At 57.7% G+C, this 16,811-nt stretch overlaps 1 protein-coding gene across 1 annotated transcript in view; it reads right to left on the reverse strand.

Annotated features, from left to right (window-relative positions):
- Cfap74 (cilia and flagella associated protein 74) overlaps nucleotides 1-16,811 on the reverse strand; it is a 48,864-nt gene that overhangs the window by 27,120 nt on the left and 4,933 nt on the right. Inside the window, exons 6-19 of the mRNA XM_013031431.1 lie at nucleotides 14,288-14,461; nucleotides 13,490-13,600; nucleotides 12,968-13,070; nucleotides 12,341-12,498; nucleotides 11,935-12,142; nucleotides 10,854-11,000; nucleotides 9,821-9,994; nucleotides 9,106-9,224; nucleotides 5,375-5,441; nucleotides 5,025-5,114; nucleotides 2,905-3,069; nucleotides 1,980-2,109; nucleotides 728-798; nucleotides 256-413 (exon numbers count right to left, since the gene is read on the reverse strand). Of these exons, the coding sequence (XP_012886885.1) occupies nucleotides 256-413; nucleotides 728-798; nucleotides 1,980-2,109; nucleotides 2,905-3,069; nucleotides 5,025-5,114; nucleotides 5,375-5,441; nucleotides 9,106-9,224; nucleotides 9,821-9,994; nucleotides 10,854-11,000; nucleotides 11,935-12,142; nucleotides 12,341-12,498; nucleotides 12,968-13,070; nucleotides 13,490-13,600; nucleotides 14,288-14,461 (1,875 nt within the window). The remainder of the gene's footprint in view (nucleotides 1-255; nucleotides 414-727; nucleotides 799-1,979; nucleotides 2,110-2,904; nucleotides 3,070-5,024; nucleotides 5,115-5,374; nucleotides 5,442-9,105; nucleotides 9,225-9,820; nucleotides 9,995-10,853; nucleotides 11,001-11,934; nucleotides 12,143-12,340; nucleotides 12,499-12,967; nucleotides 13,071-13,489; nucleotides 13,601-14,287; nucleotides 14,462-16,811) is intronic.

Here is a 16,811-nt window from a genome sequence, read left to right on the forward strand (position 1 = left end):
TGGAGTCCTCCCTCACGGGGCACAGGTGGAGTCCTCCCTCACAGGGACAGGTGGAGTCCTCCCTCACAGGACAGGCTGGAGTCCTCCCTCACGGGGCACAGGGCTGGAGTCCTCCCTCACGGGGCACAGGTGGAGTCCTCCCTCACAGGGACAGGTGGAGTCCTCCCTCACGGGGCACAGGGCTAGAGTCCTCCCTCACGGGGCACAGGGCTGGAGTCCTCCCTCACGGGGCACAGGGCTGGAGTCCTCCCTCACAGGACAGGCCTCTCAGCCAGTAGCACAGTACTCACCGTGGGTGACTGTGGGTTCTTAAATGCGACCTTGAACCTGGCCTCCACCTCGCCCGGGATGGCTGGGGTGAAGATGATGGGCACTCTGATGGAGCTGAATGGGCCGATTTCCCCCTCGGTCAACTGCACAGTGGGGGCAGAGCCATGGCTTAGCAGGTGGCATCATGCTGACCGCCAGGACAGCCACTTTGCAGCAAGGGTTGGTCCCTGGCTGGGCCTGGTCACACACAAGCCCTGGCCCCGAGGCCTGCTGGGGTCCGGTCAGGGACGGCCCACTGCCAGCTGCACCCAGGAAACTGTCCTGTTCTGAGTCTGCCCAGCTCCCCTGGGGAAGGGGCTGCTAGGGTGCTGGCTGGGGTCTGCCTGGGTCTAGCCCATCAGAGGGAGGGCCAGTGGACAAGGAGGGGCAGCGGGGCAGGCGCGGGCACTGGGCCGACCTCCCCCAGCGTGATCTCCATCTGCTCCTCATTCGGACCAGCACCGTTGGCCACAGGAGTCACCTCAGCTTCTGGAAGACAAAATGAGATACTAGAAATAAATCCAAATAGTCTGCCTGACTGCATAACAAAGGCGACGGTGGAAGGCCATGAGCTGAACGGGGCACTGCTGAGAGGGGCGAGGTGCTTTGGATGCCCAGATTGGGGGGAGACTTGACAGGTCAGCATGTCGACTCTCCAAAGCTACATAGTCACACTCACACAGGCTTTCCTTCCCCCGGAAATCAAGCAGCAGCTTCTAAAGTGTATATGGAAGTGTGTAGCCTACCACAGGCGAGATGGTGGCATAAGGATTGACAGGGGATGAAGTGACCAGAAGAGGATGCCCAGAGATCAGGTGACCGAGGCCCTGCCAGTAATCCTGGCCACTCAGGAGGTGGGGAGTAGAAAAACTGCAGTTTCAGTCTAGCCCTCGCAAATACGTTTGTGGGAGCCTATCTCAGAAATAACCAGGGTGCCGGGCACCAGTGGCTCACACCTGTAATCCTAGCTACTCAGGAAGCTGAGATCTGAGGATCTCAGTTCAAAGTCAGCCGGACAGCAAAGTCCGTAAGACTCTTACTTCCAATAAACCACTCAGGAAACTGGAAGTGGCACTGTGGTTCATGTGGTAGAGCCCTAGCCTTGAGCTGAAGAGCTGAGGGACAGCGCCCAGGCCCCGAGTTCAAGCCCCATGACTGACCAAAAAAAAAAGTCTCACAGACTTCCCTGGCCAGCCTGGCTTTGAACTGTGATCCTCAGCTCTCAGTCTCCTGAGTAGCTAGGATTACAGGCCTGAGCCACCAGCGCTGCCGGGCTGTTGGTTTTCTTTACAGTGTTATTTTCCAGTCCTGGGGACTGAATGCAGGGCCTTGCGCATGCTCAGCAAGCCCGTGCCGTTTCAGGAAGAATGCACACGTCAACCCACCCCATGCTCCACACACACGAGTGTTTTACTATCATATGAAGCTGAAGCCTGGAGAAGGCTCCCAGAAGCCCTGCCCAGCTCTGCTGCGGACTCCTGGTTCTCCAGAGGTGGCAGGGTGAGGAGTCCAGGGGGTGCAGGGCATGCCTGAGGCTGTCCTGCCCATACCAGTGCTCTGACCCAGTCCAGCACCCTGCTGTGCCAAACTCCCCTGCTGCTGCTCGGAATCAAGGCAGGAGGGGCTTTGGGGGTGCGCCGTGTCTGCCCTCCGGCTGCCTGGGCCCTCACCATCTTGCTTCTCCGGGTCCCACCGGCTCGGAAGGTCTGCCATGGACTCAAAGCCCTCAAAGGGTGTCTCAGAGAAACTGGTGATAACCTTCTCGTAGATGCTTTTGTCCTCGAAGGTGAAGAGGCTGCTCTGAAAGGGAACCCGGCATTCTCACTGCCTTCCCCTGGCCCGGAGGCCATCACAGCTGTGTCTGGCCAGGCTTCTGGTCCCTGCACCTTTCCTCCAGTCTTGCTCTGCCCCTTTGCCTCTGAGTCTGGATCTCACTGGCTCCTCCTCAGCCCCAGCGAGGTGGACCCAACCCGGCACCTTCCTGCTCACCCCTCATCTGCCCTTTCCCTACTACCCTCAGCCGTGGGGCCACACACGTCAGCGCCATGTGTCCTCCCCTGGGGTTTTTTCTGGCTGCCACATGACTGAGGGCCAGAGCCCTGGCTTCTCATGGCTTGTGAGTGGAGTCCACACCCTCCCCCAATTCACTGGAAGGCAGAGGCCTTACTCTGAGGGGCTCTACTAGGCTGCAACCAGGCACCCCCGGCCCTGCACAGCCCTTCCTGGGAGTGACATCAAGTCCCTGACTGCTTTGGTGTCACTGCAGGTCTGGCCAGGGCAGGGCAGGCTGCAGCGTCTCCCAGACTCTTAGCCTCTTAGGCTCCTGGGGTTCCCATGTTTCCCCCACACCGTCACATACCTGAGAAGGGACAATGCCGTGATCCACCGTTCCAGAGGCCATGGACCTCGATGTCCCCCTCATGTTCTCCAGTCTCTTCTGCTCCTCCTGTGGGGTAGTCAGCACCCTCGTAGCCCACTTCACGTGTGGGACCCCGACTCGGTGCCCTGCCCTCACCAGGCAGAGACATGGGGCCCAGCTGACCCTGGGCCTAGGCAGCCACAGCATTGGGCAACGGCCCGCAGTGGCCTACTTACCATTTTCAGGATGGCCTCATAGTCCTCTGTGCCATAGTTCTCAGATGCCATGAGGAACTTGAACTTGGTGCCCAGGCCCCCAGTGTTGGTCAGCGTGATGGTCTGGGTTGTGGTCTCCCCCACAGTGTAGCTGCCAAAGTCGATGAGCTCTCTGTCGAGAGACAGCTGCCAAAGGACGCCAGTGAGCCAGGGTGGCGGCTGCTGGCCAGCACGGCGGCCAGCGCAGGAGAGCCAGCCAGTCCTCGCAGGTGCTGTGGCTCAGAGCCCCACGCCCTGCTTTCACCTGCAGCCTGGAGACCCCCCAGGGAAGCTGGTCTCTCCTCCGCATGGGTGAGGCTCCAGGCAGGGTGGACAAGGTTCTGGGTGAGCCACACACTGCATAGGCAGGGATGGACTCATGTTCAAGTCCCAGTCCCAGCACACACACACACACATGCACACGGACGCACACGCACACACGTGTCTGTCTGTCAGGTCAGAGCTGTGCTTGGATGGAGCCTGGGTACTTTTAGTTGATTTTTAGTGTGGAGCACCCTCAAATTCTTCATTCCTCTCAACTCCTTGTTCTCTTCCAGCCTCGAGGATCTCCCTCCTCGGTGCGGCAGGCCATGGGCAATGAGTTGTGGGAAGTGTAATGTGTGCTAGTGGATCGAGTCCTGCTGCCGCTGTCGGCCTTGGTGTCTGGGGATCCAGGCATCCTGTGTAGGATCGTAGCTGTGTCCCTGGAGGCCCGAGCCACACCCAGCCGCCCCGGGATGCGCCACGTGCTTGGGTCAGGCAGGCTGTGCCGCGCCAGCCGGCTCACGGGCAAGCATGGGGCCGTGTCCTGAGCCACAGGGCTCTGTGCTTACTGGGACAAGGAGCTCCGGAGGGGCTGAGGGGCTGGGGGTGGGCGGGCAAGGAGGCCAGCATGGCAGGGGTGGTGACTACATATGGTGAATAGAATTTCACCCTGTGATTCTTCCTGCTTTTCATCATGTTTGAAAATTTCTAAATCACACCACCAGTGTCCAGGGCACACCAAAATCTCCACAGAGGGTCCAAGACCTGCGCCTCAAGGAGCTGGCTTGCCCGCAGCTGTCCAGCTCTGGCCTGAGCCTCTCACATGCCCCACTGAGATCCAGGCTGGAGGCTGACCCAAGCTGTCACCAAACCACAGCCTGGGGGGACACTGCCCTCCCCACTGCACCCCAGTTTAGAGCTCCACCCCCTGCACCCCAGTTCAGAGCTCCGCCCCTCTGCACCCCAGTTCAGAGCTCCGCCCCCTGCACCCCAGTTCAGAGCTCTGCCCTCCGCTCTGCACCCCAGTTCAGAGCTCTACCCCCCTGCACCCCAGTTCAGAGCTCCGCCCCGCTGCACCCCAGTTCAGAGCTCCGCCCCCTGCACCCCAGTTCAGAGCTCTGCCCTCCCCCCTGCACCCCAGTTCAGAGTCCGCCCCCCGCACCCCAGTTCAGAGCTCCGCCCCCCGCACCCCAGTTCAGAGCTCTGCCCCCTGTACCCCAGTTCAGAGCTCCACCCCCTGCACCCCAGTTCAGAGCTCCACCCCCCTGCACCCCAGTTCAGAGCTGCACCCCAGTTCAGAGCTCCACCCCCTGCACCCCAGTTCAGAGCTCCACCCCCCTGCACCCCAGTTCAGAGCTGCACCCCAGTTCAGAGCTCCGCCCCCCTGCACCCCAGTTCAGAGCTCCGCTCCCCCTGCACCCCAGTTCAGAGCTCTGCCCTCCCCTCTGCACCCCAGTTCAGAGCTCCACCCCCCCTGCACCCCAGTTCAGAGCTCCGCCCCGCTGCACCCCAGTTCAGAGCTCCGCCCCGCTGCACCCCAGTTCAGAGCTCCGCCCCCCCTGCACCCCAGTTCAGAGCTCTGCCCACCCCCATACCCCAGTTCAGAGCTCCGCCCCCCTCGGCATCCCAGTTCAGAGCTCTGCCCCCCTGCACCCCAGTTCAGAGCTCTGCCCTCCCCCCTGCACCCCAGTTCAGAGCTCCACCCCCTGCACCCCAGTTCAGAGCTCCGCCCCCCTGCACCCCAATTCAGAGCTCCCCACCTGTCTATACCCACGGTCCTGGGTACAAGCTCACTAGGGTTCCTATGAGAAACACCGTGAATACAAATTGGAACTTACGGAACATTTCTTTGTTGAACATTTCAGTGGAATAGAAAAACTGCCTGTCTGAGCCAAAAAGGAGACATTTCCTTCCAGATCTTTATTGATCTAAAAAATAAAAACCAACCACATACACCTATGTGAGATGGACCCAGGTCCATAGGCCACAACTGTATAACCAAGGCCTGGGCCTGAGCCTGGGCCTGCCTGCCCCGAGCTGAGGTCCCTCCCCACCCCAGCCCAGCCCTGGAGGCCCCTCAAGGAGGCCCCAGCTGGGCAGTAGTGAGCATTTGTGCTGCCTGCAGCTTTCCAGGGTACTGTTGGGACAAAACAGCCAAGACAGGGCTGCTGCCCATCCTCTGACTCACCATGGGCTTGAAGGTGACCAGGACCTCGCAGGACATCCCAGCAGACATGGGGCCGGGGGGGTCAAAGCTGCAAGCACAGTGGCATGGGGTTAGGTGAGCCCCGAGTAGCTCTGGGAGGTGGACCCCTTGGGGCCCCCCTCCCCTCGCCCAGGCGCCCTGGCCACAGGCAGCCATGGGGCTGTGTGCTCCCTGCCGCACATACAGCACATGTCCCCACGGGCAGCCATGGGGCTGTGTGCCCCCTGCCGCACATAGAGCACATGTCCCCAGGGGGCAGGAGACCCCATCCCCACCCTGCAGTAACCTTTGGATGTGTCTGGAAAGCAAGGACCATCCAGGAGGTGGGATGCTTGTTTTGAGTGGCCCTGACCCCCAGCCACATTGCCAGGTGCACAGTTGGGGAGGGGCTGACCCTGGGCGAGGAAAGGTCTCTCACATTAGATTTTACCTAATTTGTTGTGTTTATAAGTGTACAAAACAGAAGCTTAATATGAAAACATCTCCTGGTTGGGCACTGGTGGCTCACATCTGTAATCCTAACTAATCAGGAGGCTGAGGTTTAAGGACTGCAGTTCAAAGCCAACCTGGGCAGAGAAGTCTGTGAAACTCATACCTCCAATTAACCACCCAAGCCGGAAGTAGAGCTATGGCTACAGTGGTAGAGTGCTAGCCCTGAACAAAAAAGCTCAGGGACAGCACCCAAGCCTTGAGTTCAAGCCCCAGTAATGGCACAAAACAAGGACAATGAAATTTATCCTTTGCTGGCCACAGCCTTATGTCCCAGACAGCAGGAAATCAGAATTTCTGATAGGGAGAAGGCATTTTGATGGTAGCCACCACAGAACCCAGGGCACAACCATCTGGCAGGAGAGGGGCAGGATTCAGGGTCACCAGTGGGGGCATAAGGTCACCGGCAGGAGACGTGCACACACAAGCAGACAGCGAGCAGCAAGGCTAAGCTGCAGACTATGCTGGGTGGAACAGCTAAGCGGAGCTTTTAGAAAACATGCAATTAAAATGGCTAAAGTCATAAGAATCACAGACGTGCAGCAAGAGCCTGCACTGTCAAGAAATGCCAGCTCATCTGAAAAGAGCTTGGGATGTTCAGAAAAGAGACACACAGAGCCGAAACCAGACACACAGTCAGCAACTTCAACAGCTGATCAGATCCAGCAGAAGAAGCCAGGAGCCTGGAGGACATTCCCAGCAACTGCCAGGTGTCTCAGTGAGGGCTGAGGCATCGCAAAGCTGCTATGATCTGAATGTGTAGCTTGAGAGGCACCACGAAGCTGGACACAGAGGTCTGGGTCTGCAGTCCTACCTATTTGGAAGGCAGAGATTGGGGGATTGTGGTATGAGGCCATCCTGTGCACAAATAAGCCTGTGAGACTTATCTCAAGCCATGGCTAGGTGCAGTGGCACATACCTGCTATTCCAGCTGCAGGGGAGGATGATGGTTGGCTGCAGTTGTATACACCTGCCATCCCCAGCAACACCAGGAAGTACAGATTGGAAGACAGCAGGCCAGACTGGCCCAGGTATAAAGCAAGACCTTACCTTGAAAATAACCAATGAGGGGCTGGGAAGGTGGCTCAGTGGTAGAGTGCTTGCCTTGCATGCATGAGGCCCTGGGTTCGATTCCTCAGCACCACATAAGCAAAAAAAAAAAAAGCTGGAAGTGGTGCTGTGGCTCAAGTGGTAGAGCGCTAGCCTTGAGCTGAAGAGCTGAAGGACAGCGCCCAGGCCCAAAGTTCAGGCCCCATGATTGGAACCAAAAAATAAGAAAATAACCAATGAAAAAAGGACATGGAGGCATGGCTCATGTGGTAGAACATCTACATAACAGGCTCAAGCCCTTGAGCTCAATCCAGTACCACAAAAAAATCCATGGAGGGAGCCGGGCGCTGGTGGCTCACGCCTGTAATCCTAGCTACTCAGGAGGCTGAGATCTGAGGATCGAGGTTCAAAGCCAGCCCGGGTAGGAAAGACCGTGAGACTCCTATCTCCAATAAACCACCAGAAAACCGGAAGTGGCACTGTAGCTCAAGTGGTAGAGCGCTCGCCTTGAGCTGAAGGACAGCGCCCAGGCCCAGAGTTTAAGCCCCACGACCAGACCAAAAAAAAAAAAATCCATGGAGGGGCTGGGGATGTGGCTTAGTGGTAGAGTGCTTGCCTAGCATGCATGAAGCCCTGGGTTCCATTCCTCAGTACCACAAACACAGAAAAAGCTGGAGGAGGCATTGTGGCTCATGTGGTAGAGTGCTGGTCTTGAGCAAAAGAAGCTCAGGCCCTGAGTTCAGGCCCCAGGACTGACTAAAAAAAAAAATCCAGGAATAAATGAATAATGATACCCTCCAGGTGTTGAGGGAAATTCTAATCTTGATCTGGGGAGGGGAGTTGGGTAGCTGATATGAATGAATGTGTATGCATGTGTGTGCATGTGTGTGCGTGCATGCGTATATGTATGTAATGTCTATATGTGCACACACAGGTCTACCCTCCAGGAGCCCGTATGACTCAGCATGACCAGAAGCCAGAGAAAATAAATATCAATTTATAGTAACTCTCTCCACATGGGCCTCTGTGGCCAGCTAGAAGATTCTGGAAAACAGCAGGGAAGAGGGAGGGAAAGAAGACCCTGTGGCTGGCTTCCTTTTAGTTCCCAAGAGAACAGATACTCTGGGACCCCTGCTGGCTGTGCTGCTCATAAGAGGGGTCATCAGGGGCTCAACCCTAGAGCAGCAGCCTCAGGACGACGCTGGCAGGGAGGAAGGGGCCCCTGGACCTGCACACTGGGGGTGTTAGGGTCACACACTAATGGAAGTGAGCGATCTCAGACTAGAAATTTAAAATTGATGCTGGGCCGCCAAACCTTCCTGGGCTGGGTAGTACATGTCTATAGCCCCAGCCCCAGGAGGTGGAGGCAGGAGGGCAAGTTCAAGGAAACCTGAACTACACAGCAATGGAAAAAACTTTCCATGAAGCCTGGCACAGACAAGGAAGGAAGAAACAACAAAGCTTCCTTAAAAGCCATGGCCAAAGCTGGGCACCAGTGGCCCACATCTGTAATTCTAGCTACTCAGGAGGCTGAGGTCTGAGGATTGTGGTTCCAATCTAGCCCAGGCAAGAAAGTCTGTGAGACTCTTATCTCCAATTAACCACCTTAACCACCAGAAAACCGGAAGTGACGCTGTGGCTCAAGTGGTAGAGCGCTTGCCTTGAGCTGAAGAGCTGAGGGACAGCGCCCAGGCCCAGAGTTCAAGCCCCATGACCAAAAAAAAAAAAGTCCAAGGCCAAGTGTGGCACTGAAGAGGCAAGCAGAGGATTAAGTTTGAGGCTGTCTCAAAGGACCAAAAGTAAGCTAAGGCCAGAGGCCGAGACATAAGGGCTAAGAGAGAGCCACAGAAAAGACAAAAGAGGAAGAAGTAGCAGACTTCATGCCAGACACGAAGAGAATACAAAAGACAAGGAAGACAAAGGCAGACGAGGAAGAGAACAAAAAATTGGCGCAGGGAGGAAGACAAAGTTATAGCCCAGTAAGGGATCTCAAACGCATCCCAGTCTGAGCAGACACTAGCTGCCTGGAGCGCCCCTGAGGCCGCCCTCCACGGGGGCAGTGAGCAGGCGGTCTGCATGTCAGACCTGGCCTCCGTGAGTTCAGCTCCAGAATCTCAACTCCTCATGGAAGCTCCACCCGCCCTATGCCCAGGCTCCATGGGACTCGGCCTCACTCGATGTAGATGAAGTCCCGCAGGGTCTCCTCCACACCCACCAGCTTGCAGTAGTTGATGGTGTAGGTGGCGTTTATCAAAGTGATCTTCTTCTTGTACACTTTGCCAACATCGAAGTCCTGCAGGAGATAGAGGCTCGGCAGTGACCCAGGCCCCGGGCTGCAGCCTCAGAGCAGGTTCAGGGAGTGGGCTCCAGGCTGGGGAATGGGCTCCGTGTGGGGGAATGAGTTCCAGGTTGGCTTGTGTGCCCATGCTAACCAGAGAGAGGTCCCCAGGTACACATTCCCCAGGTTTCCATGAACTGAGGGCCCCCAGGAGGCCTGAAGGACATGGTGAGAATCTCACCACCCACACCAGGGCTCCAGGATGAGGTTTTGTGGGGCCTGGCATGTAGGAGTGAGAACGGAAGCTCTGGTGACCCATCTCAGCCTCAGCCACCTCTGCGGACCCACCCTGAACACCCACCCTGCAGACTGCCTCACATGGAGCTGGAATCTGCCTAGCAGACACTGCCCGGCAGGCGACTACCTGGCCACCTGTCCTTCCCCAGAGGCCCTGAGTCCCAAGGAAGGAGGAGGAGGCTGGCACTTCCTCATCCTTAGGGTGTCTGCCCCAGCCCTTGCTTGCTACCCTCGGGTTCCCTAAGTCAAAGCAAAAGGGGTCAGAGGCAGGATGGGCGGCAAAGCGCTTCCCCCTTGACCAGGGAGCCACTCACCTTGAAGTGGATGACCTCAGGCTTGCTGTTGAAGGGCCGGCCCTTGAACTCCCGGCCGGATACTACCTGCTTGTGGATGATCCCGCTGCGCAGCTGCTCCATGGTGCGGGCCAGGATGTCCCGGTCCATCTTGGTCCCGCCCACAGGCTTCTGGTCCACCTCCTCCTTGGGCACCTGGGGGTCACAGAGGCAGAGGCCTATGCCCACTCAAGGCCCAGCACCTGGCCACGTGCAGGGCTAAGCAAAGCAGGGAAGGGCTCAGTACTCTGGGCTCTGTCTGCCACAGGCCCTGGCTTTGTTTTGGGTCACAGGCCAGGCTTTGGAGGAAAAAAAAAAAAAAGGAAAAAGGGCAGAAACAGGAGGACTCAGGCAAGTTTTAGGGAAGTAATGGCAGAGAGGAATGTTCTAGATTGCAGAGTAAGAATAAGGTTTCTGGAAAGTTCTACAGAGAACAATTTCCTCAAGTAGTAATGTCAGTGAAAGTCCAGTCTGGGCCAGATGCACAGCCACCAGGACACCTGAGGCCAGCAACTGGGTCAGCGGCAGTGGAAAACTGCCCCGAGGCTTTCCTTCTGATGACTGTCCCTGCCTGGCCACCAGCTGGCCTTTCCTCTGGTACTTCATGGTGGAGACCTGGTGGTGCCTGGTGCCTGACCGTGTCCACCACATCCTGCTGGGTTTAGAGCAGAACGGCCAGTCCAGCCTTATCCTGTCCTCTGCTTCCAAATGGCTGTGGCTGAGTGGAGGATGGAGCCCCAGCAGGGGAGGACCGGGCTCTGTACAGGGCATGCTTCCAGAAATAGGCTTTCAAAGGAAGTGTGAGCTCATGTCTTTTCCTGACTGTGAGCAGAGTGAGGAGGGACCCTCCCTTTCCCGTCCCACCCTGAGGCCCGAGGCGCAGGACTGGAGCTGAGCAGCCAGGAGAGTAGTGAGCCACACAGGGCCAGCTCCGAGGGCTCTAGGAGGGGCAGTGAGGGAGTGGACAAACAGCAGCAAGGGGGAAGGCAGCTGGGAGGCAGAGGAAGGCCAGCACCTGGTACGGCTTATAGTCCTCGCTCCAGAGCCCAGGGATCTCTGGCTCAGCCAGGACCTCCTCCTGAATGTTGAGGGCTGCAAGGTCCACCTGCACACACTCGGTGGAGAGGGCTTTCGAGAGCCACAAGTGCTTGGGGGGCTCATCCTCAGGCTCCTGCAGGCAAGAGAGCAGCAAGGCATGTTCAGTGTTGGGAAGAGGACAGGCATCTAGATGAGCAGAAGATGAGCAGATGAGCTCCTGGGGCCCTGGCTCAGGACCCTCACAGTTCCACACAGTTCAGGCAGCTCCTCTGAGACAAGGGCACTGTGCCACTTAGAATGTGACATGCTGACGTTTGTACACGACATGCTTTTGCACAACATCATCTACAGGGTGCCTACCATGTTTCCATTAGGGGACACACTGAGTGATGGGCATACTGCATCCCTCCATGGGTGCATGCCAATCACACTCCAGGCCCTGGCAAAGCCCTGTGCCAGCCCTGGGAGGACAGCTGTCACTGGGTCCCTAGGACTGGCTGGGGGCTCGGGCCTCGTCTGACTGCTCTGGCTCTGCTGCTCTGCAGTGGGCACCATAACAGAAAAACAGGCTGAGGCCACAGTGCAGAGACTCAGGGTGACAGCACACTGGACTCAGGGAAGGCCTTCCAGAGAGAGGACAAGGTACATGTGTGGGAGCAAGCAATACTCACTAGAGGAGGGATGTGTGAAGGACCAGGTAGGGGATTGGTAGGGGGATACACAGGCAAAGGCCTCCTCTGACGCCAAGACACCTGGAGGAGCTCACAGATGGCACACACCAGGCAACCCCACACTCTAGGGGGAGGTAGATTAGAGCTGTCACCCCCAGGGGACACTGCCTGCTGGGGCCTTTGGCACAGCACAGCCCTGGTGAGGGATGGAGAGGTGGGCTGGACACAGGGCTGGCTGCGCTCCCCCCTGGGCCCAGGCGAGGGACTTGCAGGGAGCCGGAGCAGAGGCAGCTGTTGGGGCTGTGGAGAGAGGCCTGGTGGGGCACCTGAGCTGTGGCCCGGGGCTCTCGGGTGCTTCCTCCTCCCTCCTGGCCCTTAGGTACAGACCTCATCTGGGTAATGGGAGGTCACGGGCTCTACCCTGGCCTCGCAGATGTTGGAGATGTAGTTCCAGGTCTTGTCTCGCAGAGTCCTGCATTCTGTGGTTCTGGCAGGCCGGTGTTGTTTCTTTTTCCTGTTTTCTTCTTTCACTTCCTCTTTCAAAATCTTGCTGACTATCTCCAGTCTCCGCAGCTTCTGCTCTTCCTCGAAGGTCCTGGGGAAGGAGCCAGGCTCTTCTTAGCACCTGCAGGTTGGACTTCTGGGCGAGGGAGGCAGGGGTGGGGGAGCACCCCTCTTCTCCTATTGCTCAGTGGCTGTGGGGAGGCCTGGGCAGGGGTCAGCTCTCCCCACTGTGAGGATCAAACACTCAGACACTGGCAACCACTGCCCAAGCAGGGACTGTGGGCCTCACCTCTTCTGAGCCTCCAGCTCCTGGAGCCGGTGCTGGTGGATGAGGTGCCTGAAGGCATCTCCGCCCTGTGCTAGGATCAGCTCCTTCTCTGCCTGGGCCTTCTGCTCCGCCAGCTCAGCCCTGGCCTGGCCCCAGGCCTGAAACTTCCGCAGCGTTTCCTGGAAAGGGGACATTGAAGCCACAGCTCCAGCAGCGTCCAGCACATATACACACAGTGTGCGCGTGCAAACACACACACACACACACACACACACACACACACACACACACACAGAGGGCGGCCTGTCCTTAAATCAATGCGACACCTGGGGTCCCAGGTAGACAGATTACAACTGTTCACAACTCTCCAAGTGGAGGCCAGGACCTGGAGTAGGTGTGGGCCCATCCATGAGGCTGGGCAGCCATCCCTCTCCTACGGCACCCTCAGCCCTGACCTTCCATTGTGCCATGTCCTCCTCTGCCTGGCCCTGGCCCTGGCCCTGGAGTGTGTGATGCCCTGAGCCCATACACCTGCCGCCACCCCTGAGCCAAGGCATGAAGCCTGCGGGGCTGCCTGGCCCAACAGAATCAGAGGACAGGCCTGGCTCCAGGAGCAGGGCCCCCAGGGCGGCTGAGGCTAGCACCCACCCGGTTGGCAGTGATGTTGTTCTTCAGGGCCAGCACGGCATCCATGCGCCGCTTCATGTGCTCTCGGGACTCAGTTTCCTCCTTCTGCTCTCGCTCTCGTATCCTGGAGGAAGGTATGCTTTGAATAATGAACGCAGGTTCATTATTGTAATGGCAGTGGGCCATTACAGAGCAGCAGCGGCCTGAGATGCCCACACTCCAACTGAGGGTAAAATGGAGTCACACAGTCCTGGACCAGCTGTAGGGACACGTGGCTGGCCTGTCCTCTCCTCCCCGAGGCCGTGCTGTGTCCACTGACCAGCCCAGGGCCAGCTGTGGGGACGCATGGCTGGCCCACCCTCCCCAGGGCCTCACTGTCTGCAATCCTCTTCCAAAGACAGCAAGTCAGAGCTGAAGCTGCAGACATGTCCGTTTTTGATGACGAGGTGGTAAAGATTTAGAAACGGGGTTTTCAAAACAAAGCGAGGGAGGGCACTCCTAAATTCCTTAGGGGAACCCTAAGAAAGCTTTGAGGGGACGCACCGGCCCAAAGAGGCCTTCAGGAACTTCACTGCCACCTTGTGGTTCCTCTGGGCGTCTTCCAGCAGCTTCTGGTGCTTGAGCCCCAGCTCCCGCTGCAGGTGCATGGACTTCCTGCAGTGACATGGCCGAGACAGAGCCCCCTGGGTACTCAGAGCTGCACTGGGAGCAGCTCCTGTGTCCAGGTCCAGCTCACACATGCCCAGGGCTGAGCCTGGGACTGAGAGACACTGGGCAGATGCTAAAGGAGCTGCTGCTGGAGCTCTGGTGTGGTGTTTGGTCCAGGCTGAGCAGAGATCAGTAAGGAAAGAGGCCAAGGGCAGCGAGGAGTGTGGGTGAGGAGTCTGAGTGTACACAGCCAGGGCCCCAGACCCGCAGGGAGCCGCGCTGGCAATGTGCCGGGTCTGGGGAGGAGGGGGAAGGGTCAGGCAGAGCTGGCCTCTGGCCTGGGCAGCAGATCGTGGTGGGCAGGCATCTGTAGAGGGTGGGAAACGAATGTATAGCACAAGCCAGAAGGGGGAGAGGAGAGAAGTTTGCTCCAGGGATGGGGAGGACCCCCAGGTGGCTGCTGGGTGGCTGAGCAGGGGCAGTACTTGGGACTAAGCCCAAGTACTCCAAGGCTCAGAGCCAGCAGAGGAGCCTGGAAGGAAGAGGGAGTGGGTGGCGGGGAGTGGCTGGCTTGGGGACACTGGCAAGCATGGGCTGTCGGGGGGGGGGGGAGGGAGCCTGGGAAGCCTAGACAGCCCTGGTGCAGAGATGGAGGGACTGGCAGAAGCCAGGCCAGGGCTGGGTGCCACGCACCGGGTCCGCAGCAGCCTGTTTCTCTCTGCCTTCCCCAAGGCCTCCTTCTCCTTGTGGAGCTGCCGGGCTGTGCGCGCCTGTAGACGCCTCCCTTTGGCCTCCGCCTCATCCTGGACGCACTTCCGGGCATCCTCAAACTGCCCCTTCTTGAGCTCAATGTGCCACATGGCGTTCCTGGCAAGCAAGAGGACACTTGCTGTTTCTGGGGACAAAGGGTTCTGGGGCCTGAGGCCAGCAGCCTCCATACCAGGGCCCTGGAAGGCCTGGGCCAAGTGGTGCCAAACACATGGGTGGTCACTGGACACCACCAGCCGTGACAGGTCATCTCCCTCTTCCAAGGTGCCCCTCGGCCCAGCACCACCTGGAGGTGGGGTCCTGCTGCCCGCCTCCAACCACCTTCACCCCCAGTGCCAGCAGCTGGCCAGGACCTGATCCACTGTCTGTGTGCACACAGACAACGAGTCTGAGGCCTTTTGACTTTAATTGTTTTTCAGGTAAGGCCCCTTTTGCCCAGCCTCAGATTGCAATCCTTCTATTCATGTCTCCCACCTTGGTAGGATGAGAGGTTTGAACCACTAGGTCTGGCTTGCTTGCTGAGACAGAATCTCAATGACTTTTTGCCTGGACTGGCCACAGACTGTGATCCTCCTGATCTCTGCCCCCTGAGTAACTGGGATTATAGACATGAACCACTACACTTAGTCCTGAGTCATCTTCAATTGGAAGGAGCTCATATGAGCAGCAACAGGGCTGAGGCTGCAAACAGTCCTTCCTGAAACTCAGGCTTCTCCTCAGTTGTGAGCGTCAGTGGCTTCTAGAAGCTAGCAGGGAGGGCTGCCAACCCCCAGAGCTGACACACTGGTGATGTGCGCACTGACTGCCCGTGCAAAGGTCTCGGCCTAGGGGCTAGTGCAGCCCAGGCACGTGCTGATAACACAGGTCTGGCCTCTGTGCGCTAGATGAGCACCACGGGTGCTCCTGGCCTTCAGAGAGTTAAGCGGAGGGCTCTGCCTGCCTATGCATCAGGTGAACACCCTTGCTTGAGTTAGGAATTTCTCCTCCTCTCCTGCTTTATTAAATGGTGTCAGCCCCTGGCTCTCCCCCTTTGAGAACTGTCATCACAGAGGTCCCTGTGGGGTGCGGCTGAGGCAGGCGGGGTGCAGGTATGCAATGTGTCACCAACAGTTGGGGGAGCAGGGGAGCACCAACTGGCCTGGTGGGAATCCAATCCAGCCCCATCTGCTTCCCGACTCCCCGGGGTCCTAGCTGCATGGGCATAAGCTGGGCCCTGTAACCGCACAAGCCCCCGCCAAGGTGCCAGCGAGGGTCTGGGCTCCACTGAGGGTGGATGAGGGGGCCGGGGGAGAGCTATGTGTGTCAGCCCAGTTGGCTCCAGCAAAGTGGAAAAGCAGCTGAAGAAGGCAGTGGGAAAGGCTAGAGCTCCAGACTAAAGCCTGCGAGAAAAGGAAGGAGCACAAAGGGAAACAGGCCGAGGTGGCCGGCAGAGATGAAGATCTACCATAGACATAGAGACTGAAAACAAGGAGATTGAACCTCTGGTCAAGCGGAAGAGAGAGGAGCCAAGGCAGACCCATTTCACCTGTCTATGGTCACACACTGGCTGGCAGGACCCTTCTTGCTCTGCCTGGATAGAAGTGAGGCAGGAAAACTTAATAATGGGTGTTCTCTCTGCCTCCTTAGTGCTGGGATTACAGGTGTGTGCCACCACACCTGGACTCTCTCTGCCATTTTGCATCACTTCTTTAAGTTTGACATTGTTTCAAACAAAATAGGGCCTGGGCACTGTCCCTGAGTGTCTTTTTGCTCAAGGCTACCACTCTTACCACTTGAGCCATAGCTCCACTTCTGGCCTTTTCTGTGTAGGTGGTACTGAGGAATCAAACCTAGGGCTTCATGTGTGCAAGGCAAGCACTCCACCACTAAGCCACATTCCCAGCCTTTATTTAGTTATTTTTCTTTCTTTCTTTTTTTTTTTTTTTTTGGGTCTGGTCGTGGGGCCTGAACTCTGGGCCTAGGCACTGTCTCTCAGCTCTTCAGCTCAAGGCTAGCGCTCTACCACTTGAGCCACAGTGCCACTTTCGGCTTTTTTCTTTTTGCTTATGTGGTGCTGAGGAATGGAACCCAGGGCCTCAGGCATGCAAGGCAAGCGTTCTACCACTGAGCCAACTTCTCAGCCCCTATTTATTTTTCTTAAAGTAAATGAATGCTCATGGTAGTCAATGCAGACTGGGCCACTGGGGGTCTTGCCAGGCCTGATGCTGGCTGGTGGGGAGGGGAAGTAGTCTGTGCCAGGCAGGTGTCCATCAAGGACACGTAGGCAGGCTGGGTAGGTGGCTCAGTGGTAGAGCACTTGCCTTGCATGCCTGAGGCCCTGGCTTCGATTCCTCAGCACCACATAAGCAAAAAGAAAAAGCCGGAAGTGGCGCTGTGGCTCAAGTGGTAGAGCGTTAGCCTTGAGCTGAAGAGCTGAGGGACAGCGCCCAGGCCCAGAGTTCAGGCCCCA

This window comes from Dipodomys ordii, unplaced genomic scaffold (assembly GCF_000151885.1).
Source record: "Dipodomys ordii isolate 6190 unplaced genomic scaffold, Dord_2.0 Scaffold6, whole genome shotgun sequence".
Lineage (NCBI taxonomy): Eukaryota > Metazoa > Chordata > Mammalia > Rodentia > Heteromyidae > Dipodomys > Dipodomys ordii.